At 44.0% G+C, this 10,000-nt stretch overlaps 1 protein-coding gene across 2 annotated transcripts in view; it reads right to left on the bottom strand.

The window, feature by feature from the left end:
* pkd1a (polycystic kidney disease 1a) overlaps positions 1–3,643 on the bottom strand; it is a 112,259-nt gene extending 108,616 nt beyond the window's left edge. For both annotated transcript variants that reach the window (XM_076989344.1, XM_076989345.1), the window contains exon 1: positions 3,135–3,643. In XM_076989344.1, the coding sequence (XP_076845459.1) occupies positions 3,135–3,403 (269 nt within the window). In that variant the 5' untranslated portion in view covers positions 3,404–3,643. The remainder of the gene's footprint in view (positions 1–3,134) is intronic.
* Between the last annotated feature and the right edge of the window lie 6,357 nt (positions 3,644–10,000).

Raw genomic sequence — 10,000 nt, 5'->3', positions numbered from 1 at the left:
TCCCAGGCAGCAGAGGGTGCCATCTCGTGTAGAGTGAGCGAAATACCAGGAGCAGGGCCCTCTCGCAGGCCCGTCAAGCGTGTGCGGCCGTCTGTGAGTCATGCCTCCCCAGTCAGGACCTTCTGGAGAGCCCGCCCCTTTTCCGTGGGGCTTATGTCACAAAGCACGGTGATTGTGACAACAGAGCGATCCTTCCATATCACATGGCCAGTGAATAGCACCATGAACAGCTTGTGTAAGGTGAACGTGCCCACACACATACTATTACACAAACACTCACACTCTTACAGGAGCATCCTGTCTCTCTATCTCTCTCTCTCTAAATCTGTCTCCCTCATGTGCTCCTAACTATCATAAACATCATTCCCATGTCCTGTTGTGTCTGTGCCTTTGAGCATTGTGGGTAATAGAATGGTCCCAGTGAATTGTGGGAGACTCCGCACAAGGCCAGGAGGCCCAAGATGGGAAACCAATAACACCAGTGTGGTCCAGTAGCAACCGGTTCAAACCAGAACACCTAAAGACCAGGACGGCAGTAAAATGCGTGTATACTTGGCATCACTACTTTTGAGAGATACAGAAAGACAGTTCTATATGATAAACAAACATAAACACAGACTCGTCAGGTCCACAGATGTGACCATTCAGAGTGACAAATACATTGAGAGAGAAAGGATAGATGGAGGGAGGGAGAAAGAGAGAGAGAGAAAGAGAGAGAGAGAGAGAGAGAGAGAGAGAGAGAGAGAGAGAGAGAGATAGAAAAGAAAACGAGAGGAGGGTAAGGGTCTTTAAATATAATGAGAGATCTAAGTAAACATTAAAACACAATTAGGAAGAAGAAATGAGATAGAAAGTGTGGTTGTCATGACAACAGCTAGACACAGAGATGGACTGGAATGTGGAGAGAGGATAAGAAGAAATGACTGTCACTATGTCAAATAGGTGAAAGCACAGGTGTGTGTGTGTGTGTGTGTGTGTGTGTGTGTGTGTGTGTGTGTGTGTGTGTGTGTGTGTGTGTGTGTGTGTGTGTGTGTGTGTTTGTGTGTACGTCCCTTTGGTTTAGAAAATGCAACACCTGTAGTTATGGATCTTCACCTGTTCAACCATTCATACTCAGTCACCAGCCATTCTATTCTCTCCCAACACTCTTCCTCTTCACTTCTCTCCCCAACACTCTTCCTCTTCACATCTCTCCCAACACTCTTCCTCTTCACATCTCTCCCCAACACTCTTCCTCTTCACATCTCTCCCAACACTCTTCCTCTTCACATCTCTCCCCAACACTCTTCCTCTTCACATCTCTCCCAACACTCTTCCTCTTCACTTCTTTCCCCAACACTCTTCCTCTTCACATCTCTCCCCAACACTCTTCCTCTTCACATCTCTCCCCAACACTCTTCCTCTTCACATCTCTCCCAACACTCTTCCTCTTCACATCTCTCCCCAACACTCTTCCTCTTCACTTCTCTCCCAACACTCTTCCTCTTCACATCTCTCCCAACACTCTTCCTCTTCACTTCTCTCCCCAACACTCTTCCTCTTCACATCTCTCCCAACACTCTTCCTCTTCACTTATCTCCCCAACACTCTTCCTCTTCACATCTCTCCCAACACTCTTCCTCTTCACATCTCTCCCAACACTCTTCCTCTTCACATCTCTCCCCAACACTCTTCCTCTTCACTTCTCTCCCCAACACTCTTCTAAATAAGAACAGCCAGGTCGGAGAGTCTCTCTGGAAATTTGTTCCAATCTTTTATTGTTGTTATAGTTGTTATTATCACGATAAATGTAACAATTTAATCTTCTGTCAGGTGACCAGCAACGGGTAGTAGAGATTACTACGTTTTCCAGAACATTCAGCATACACGTGACATTACATTTCAACCTTTACAGTTTCTGGCAGCCGTTTTTTCCAGAGAGACTTACATACGTTTGCCAGCATGACAGTGTGCTCGCTCCTAGCGAACGTGCTCTTTTCCTGCGCGGGCCTGGTCGCGAGCTCAGCCTCGTGTCTCAAATTAAAAGGCAATGACGATGGAAATTCACCAATTACACAGTGTAGAAAATAGCCTTGGAAGGTCTTGGGACGGTTGTATAAAGAATTTGATTAAACAGTTTTTTCCTAAGTGGCATGCACACTAAAATCTTGCAAACGCAAAAACGGGTTCAGGTAAAACTATGAACTATTTATCGGGCCGAAAAAAATCGAGCGCTGCTAGAAATTTCTTTAGCAAATGGATTGGGTGCCCCTTCCGATTTGAGTCGGTGTGTTCAAAAGAAATTACACAATTGAATGTTTTTTTCTCTTGCGGATAAGTAGCGGAATGAGGTAGGATAAATCGATAACATATGCGAGCGCCACACGCACGCCCGAGAACACAATGTTCTCTCCTCGAGAATATTAGTGCGAGCTGGATTTTCTAGGGTTAATGATCGGACCCGTGCAAGGCTCGAGCTTGACCCGCGACTACCTCGTGCGGTTCGACAGGAACTTTGATGTGTTCAGATTACAACGAAGTGAGCGAGCACGGATCGTACACGCAGCTGATCCGCGCGCTCACTGGTCGTACGATGTTTGTTTGTTTGTTGTGCTGAGCTTGTGTCTTAAGTTTTTAACTTAAGTTTTTTTATTTCATCTGACGCCAAGTTACAAAACCTAAGGTACCGTTTAAAATAAACAATAATGTAAACTTTTCTAATTAAAATATTTAAAAATATTTTACAATTCGTTCGGATATTTTACAGCTGAAATATTTACTAATATGATTAAAAACATGGGGATGTATGATAACTGCAAATACACTACTTCCACCAATCACTGACATTTAATGTGATTAGATTAATTTGTAGGAAACCGTGACAGCAAATGCGAGAGATCAGGTATAAATGCTTGAAGCATCTCAATGATAAATATGACCGAGGGGGGGGGTATGTAACGGTAGGAGTTTCATAATAGGCAGCCAAGTACTATAAACAATCACTGCCTGAAATACTGTATCAGACATTTACTCCAATATTCTCCATCCCAGCACGACAACAAAGAACGCACGCGCACCTTCGCGCGACTCTGGTCACTACTCATTTTTAAACCTCAGGCCTGATTTAAAAAAATAAAAGCTTACTATTAACTTACAGTGTGTTAGTGTCGCTTGGTAGGTCGGACGCCGGAGGGGCCCATTCCAGTCCGCGGTTGGAGCAATTAACCACGCAGGAATTTTGGGGTCCCACCACTGTACAGGAGCAGTTCCCCGGACAAGGACTGCACGCTCTGCCGTCCTCCGTAGCCCCAGATAATGCCTCCAGGCAGTAGAGTATGAGGAGCAGAATGGAAAATAGTCCGAAGTTTGGGACGCAGACGCCATGTTTTCGCTTAGATACAGTCTGTCCATTTCTACAAGGCATAGCTCAGTCACACCGCATCGCCCTCGCTGGTGGAAGTTTTCCTCGGGATGCGGAAGAGGAAAATTTTAGCCTTTTTCAGTGGTTTTCATAAGAGAAAGGCTATGAAGCGCAAACCTTTCAATTTGCGTTTTCCCCCCAAGTTCGATGACGTCCCCCTCTAACCGTTAACGGAACTAGCTCCACTTCTCGAGAGACGGGGAAAAAACGCATCAAACTGCTCCAGAAGTTCCAGAAGAACTTCCTCCCCCCATCTCCCCCTCTCGCGCACGTCTTGCAGTGCCGAAAGTCACCACTGGAGAAGCAGACGCGTTCTGACTCTTTACAAACTTTTGTGCAGATTGTTTTGTAACACTTTTTATGGCTTTAGTTTACCGAAAGGAAACGAAATTTATACACATTACTGTGAACGTATTTGTGTTTAGAGGTTATATTCACGAATGTTAGGTTATAATTTGGTCAACAGTGTTCTCGGAATGTAAAGAAACATCTTTATTATTGTCAGCAAACAATTCCTCGCGCGGAATACGTTCAATAACCGGTGTAACACCGTGGTCATGGTGTTCCATAAAGGCACCAATTATCGGTGCGAATTTCTTTACTAACACAAGGGGGAGCCCTACTGGTCTCGGGTGCTTGTATTATCGCTTTCCCAGCCGCAATCGGACGGCGTGTAGGTGCTTTCGGTGTCTCCGCGAGCGCGCGCGCGTGGATGTGGGTGGGGTGGTATGTGTGTGGGTGTGGATTCGTTTTTGTACATGTCTATGGAAAATCACGTATCATCTATCTTGTCCAAATACCAGAAAAAAATATCAAGAAGACAAAGTACTTTGTACAAAAGCTTTATGTATTCCGTTATTTTAAAAATTAATAAGGTATTACTATGGTTAAGATTATGGTAAGGTTTATGCTTATCTTCATACATTTTTTTAAATGTGAGTACTTTATTACTGGACATTAATTCCAGACACCAGCCTGGGTGTATTTAGAACTTTACAACTCTCAGAGAAAATCCCCCCTAGGAGTTAAAGATCATAAGAGAGGGGAGATGGGGGGGGGGGGGGGGGGGGGCATAAGAACCTTATTAGGAATAAGAATAGTTGTAAGAATCAGTGGACCTGTCTCAAGGCAGCAGTAGAGCCAAAATCAGGTTGTAAGGAACTGAGGAATTGAGTTATGGAAGAAAAGGGTTTTTTCCTCCATGAAACAGAGGCATATGGACCAATGTATTTCATAATCTGTTTAATAAAACCTTAACAATGCAGTATTACAAAAGGAAACATTTCCAGGCAACCAGAAGCAACCATGGCGAATAATCATAGAAAATAATCATAGCAAATTATCATGGAGAGACTCGTTTGAGCTTTTAACCTGCCATAGCCTCACACATGTACCTTCACTCCCTCAGTGCTAAATGAAGACTCCCATAATCCTCACTGAAGATCTGGGTTCTGCTGGTTTTATTTTACAGTGACCACCTCGTGCCTGTTGCCCAGGGTCATCTCCACTCAAGCCAGCTGCCATGGGGTGAGCAGCTCTTTTGTGTGATGTCGTGCCTAGATGCCCAAAGACACTGGCGGGAAGGATACAGTGGCCGTTTGTTGATCTCTCAGACTATAATAGAAACAGAAACAGTCAGAGACGGACAGAAGATCCAACCCAAGACAAGCCAGGTGGAAACCATTGACAAATTTGATTGATCTGTCATGTGTTGCCAGGTTCAAGTAAACCCCCCCCCCCGCCCAGGAACATCAACGCTTAATTCCACAGGTGTTCTCTTAAACCGTGTGACATAGACGAGGAAGAGGATGTGTGCCAGGTGGAAGAAGCGTTCTTCTCGACCCGTTCCCCAGACAACACTTCTGAAGAGATCATGAGATGGACAACAGGTGAGAAAAACCTGGAGGCACCTGGAGCTGGCGCAGAGCTCGAGCAGACTCGCTCCTCCAAGTCTGATGTCCTTCCAGTGTTTTCTGGGCCACTAATCACCTTTGTTTCCGTGGCCTCCCAGTTAGTCAGATGATCCCATAGTAGGTGAGTGGTCCCACAGTAGTGAAGACCCACCTGTGGTTGTTGAGTGGGTCTATGGTTGATGTGATTGTTGATGGTAGATGGTTAATGGTGTAGTAATCTATTGGTCCTGTAGTAGATGAGTAATCCTGCAGTAATCCAGAGGTCCTACAGTAGATTATTTGTTCTGTAGTAATCTATTATTGTCCAGAATGACCTACAATAATGCTTAGTTGGCTCCATGGACTAGATCATCACGGTTGTGTACTAGCTCTGAGTTAAGCACTCTGTGAGACCCCTATGGCTGTGAAGGGTCTGGGGAGGTGAAGCTTGGTGGGTTGATTATGAATCGTCCGTTCTGTTGGCCCTGGTGCAAACTCAGCCCTCGGTTGGTGGGTCTGTTCACGGCCTCCATGGTTCACCTGTGTGGTTTTGTTCTGTTTATGTGGTTGTGCCTATCCAGTCAGTAGCCTGTTTGTTCCTGTTTCATTTGGGTGTTTGGATTTGGGTGTTTTGGCTTGCCTGGTTTTCTATTAAAATCACCATGCTGTCCTTTAGTCCTGTGACATGGATCTGCACCTTGCCCGGGGTGGTATCTCCTCACTCTGAGGCGTTTGCTACAGACACAGGCCCTTTATGCCCACCTAACTGCTTCATAACTTGGAGCAACCCTGGAGCAACAGGGCAAAGACCAAGTCTCTCTCCCTCTCTCCCTCTCCTCCTTATTCTCTCTCCCTCTCCTCCCTATTCTCTCTCCCTCTCCTCTCTCTCTCCCCCTTTCCAACACTCTCCCCTCTTCCTCTTTTCTCTCTCTCTGCTGTTGATTATTGTCTTTCTCATTTTCTATCTTTATCTTCTTTGGTATCTATACACGTGATTTACACATGCACACACATCTGCACACTCTCACACCCCCCCCCACACACACACACACACACACACACACACACACACACACACACACACACACACACACACACACACACACACACACACACACACACCTGCTCCTAGTCTGCAGTAATGTATTCTCCCTAATACCTGTAGCGGAATAGTGCACAGTAAGTGTGAAAGGTACAGTAGGCCTTTGGAAGCAAACTCAACACCACTATTCACACCATCATATCATATCACACACACACACACACACACACACACACACACACACACACATTAATATAATGTGGCATTCCATAAGTTCAGCTGTCATTGTGAAAACCTCCCCTCTCCCATTTCTCTCTCTCCCCATGCTCTCTCCCTCTCTCCTCCTCTCTCATATAACACACACAGTCTCTCTCTCTCTTTCTATTTACTGTAACATAAAAATTCTAATCTTTGAATTTAAATAAAGTGTTGCACTTGTCTAGATTTGCTGAATAAATGCTACTAGCTGCTCCAACAGACAAACTAACCCCTCAAACTAATCTACTCATCACTCTAACTGACCTGCTAATAAATCAATGACCTGATATCAGCTCTGATCAATACAGCTGCTAATCAATACTTTACATGATACTAGCTTTACAATCAACACAATACAGCTGCTAATCAGTAAATGACATGATATTAGTTCTAATCAATACAGAAACTAATCAATAAACTTCAGTCAAACTCCCATTAGATTATTGAAAAGCATGAGTGGAACTACTGATGAGTGGCGATACTGATGCTATGAAGATATTGTGACGTGGAGATACTGATACTATGATGAAGTCTGACTCCAGCATTGTCCACTCCACCAGCCTTTTCCTCCCTCCCTTCTCTCTTCCTCTCTTTCTCTTTCTACCTCTACCCATCCACCCTGCATTGGAGAATTCTTTCACGCTGACCTTATTCAATTGTGATTGTGTTGATGGCTGTTAGACCACAGCATTTTTCGTTTCACTCCCCCGAAGGGAACGAAACATCTGTCGATAGATGTGATTGGCTCATTTACGATGTTCCAGAGTGTCCGTGCATTTCTCCATCAGTAACTAGCTATCAGCGTGCACCATCACAATGGGAACCCTCATTATGTAATAATGGGTGGGTGTGGCTTTACAATGAGGACCTACGGTAAATTAGTCTGATGGGACAGTTGTTATGTTGTGTCTGCATTGGGAAGCAGGGGGATGAGATCATGAGATCATGAGATTATGAAAATATGATTTCATGAGATTATGAGATTATGTGGTTGTTGGGTGAGGTGGCTGCTCAGTCTCTGCATACACAGTCCACTATTTCTGGATCTGAAAAAGCGTTTCTGGTGCACATACAGTATATAGCTGATCAAATAACCAAACACGCAAACAAGCTGTACACACATACAAACATACGCACACACATGATCACAGCCTTTTCATTCATCTACACACACACATACATGTCCATCAACACAGAGGGAACGTTCAAAATTAAAGTTAATAACGCACCTGTTTGCACATATTTGTGCTTGCGTGCATGAAAATTAGAGAGTGAGATAATAAGAGTGAGAGAGGAAAGAGCAGAGATAGAGAGAAGGAGAGAGACAGAGAAAGAGACAAAAAAGAGAGGAGAGACAGAAAGAGAAAATGAGAGAGAAAGGAGAGAGAGAAAGGGAAGGAGAGGAAGAGAAACTAACAATACTATCATGCTCACAAAGCTGGACCCTGATCTATCTGAGGTGGTTGTTGCAGCAGGTACACACACACACACACACACACACACACACACACACACACACACACACACACACACACACACACACATATACACACACACACACACACACACACACACACACACACACACACACATTAGAGATTATGTGAATTTTAGAAAGGAAATTAACCTGACAGTTATCTAAATGAACACTGACTTCCTCTCTCTCTCTCTCTCTCTCTCTCTCTCATCTTCAGAAACACACACACACACACACACACACACACACACACACACACACACAGCCTGTAAAGGTCAGTACAAACAGTGAAAAATGTGACAAAAATTTGAACTTCACGATGAAGTTCATATCTATCTATCTATCTATCTATCTATCTATCTATCTATCTATCTATCTATCTATCTATCTATCTAATCATTCGTGATGTAGGATATTAAGAGATATAAATGATGTATTGTGGGGCTTAAACAAAGTAGCATTGTTTAAGGGTACTGTAATCTATTCAATTTTTAATTCAGTCATATTCAATTAAATATATATTTTGTAGAGAAGTACTCAATGATTCCACAGAAACAACATTTTGGACAGAGGTCCTTCATCAGAATGTTGAGTTAACCTTTCAGACTGTTCCTGCTGTGACCACAAGGAGGAGCCTACTGAAGGCTGGAACTGTTGATGCACTCTTTTGATTGGTCCAATTACCAAATCCAATTGCTCTACTTATCTGTATTGTGGTAGTAAAATAACAGGGTTTATTGGGTTTATCTGGTCACAGATCAATTTATCTTGACTCAGATTTTTAAAAAGACATTAGTGGTGAGATAAGATTTCTATTTAATCTGCATTACCAATTATTTTTTCTCAGATTCAATGCTACTGCACAGGTATGCACAGGTACGCACAGGTACGCACAGGTACAGCACTCCACTGCTGATGATTATTTTAAAAACACACGAGAGGATGAAAGGATGTATCTCTATTTGTGTGTGTGTGTGTGTGTGTGTGTGTGTGTGTGTGTGTGTGTGTGTGTGTGTGTGTGCGCGCTATAATAAACATCCCTTATTATAATATCCCTCACTCTGGATCCTTAACTGAACCAAACCAACACACCACTGGCATGGTGCATGGCCTCAGTTCTGACATGGGTTTGAACCCCAGCTGCAGATCCGTACACGGGTGCTGGAGAAGGTACGTCCCCTTCTGGCGGAGCCGGTCAGCCGGATGGTAGGTGTGGCCTGCGAGTGCTGGGCGTGTACGCTGAGTCATGTGATGCCCAACCACTGTTGATGCAGTCCAGACTGCAATGTCATACCAAGTCATACCAGCAACAGAAATGACTACATCTCCCCCGAGCCCCGTGCTGCACAGCTGTGTGTGTGTGTGTGTGTGTGTGTGTGTGTGTGTGTGTGTGTGTGTGTGTGTGTGTGTGTGTGTGTGTGTGTGTGGAGGAGGGGGGGCGCTTAGGTTAATCAATCTTATCACACTGATGTCAACAAAACGTATTATCCTGACGGTTTTTGTAAAATGTAAATTACAAACAGTGTGCTAATGTGTGCACTACATTGGCATATATGTAAGGGGTCAATAATACAATTCTCCGCATGTGAGAAACACGCTTCTTTTTCTCTAATTCTTTCTCCATGTTTGTGCCCCTTTGGCGCCTGTCATCACCAAACACTTAAGGCATGTGTTATGTAGTAAATGCATATGCCACGGGAAAGTTTGATACTATACTGTGTGGGGTGATATTTGTGTGCGTTAGTGACTGATACAATGTCCAGAGCAGATAACACACGCGCTCAGACAAGAGCGCTCGTGCGCAGCCTTCCGGTGCCATGCGCTACCTTAGACGCATGAATTCATCCTGATTTGAACTATCGGGTGAACTGTTCGGGAAGTTTTCTATTTCTTTAATTCGTCCGTTTTTTTCTGTCCGTTTTCACCCGATT

This window comes from Brachyhypopomus gauderio, unplaced genomic scaffold (assembly GCF_052324685.1).
Source record: "Brachyhypopomus gauderio isolate BG-103 unplaced genomic scaffold, BGAUD_0.2 sc67, whole genome shotgun sequence".
Lineage (NCBI taxonomy): Eukaryota > Metazoa > Chordata > Actinopteri > Gymnotiformes > Hypopomidae > Brachyhypopomus > Brachyhypopomus gauderio.
The sequence above is the reverse complement of the archived record's forward strand: the minus strand, read 5'-3'. Positions and strand labels throughout refer to the sequence as shown.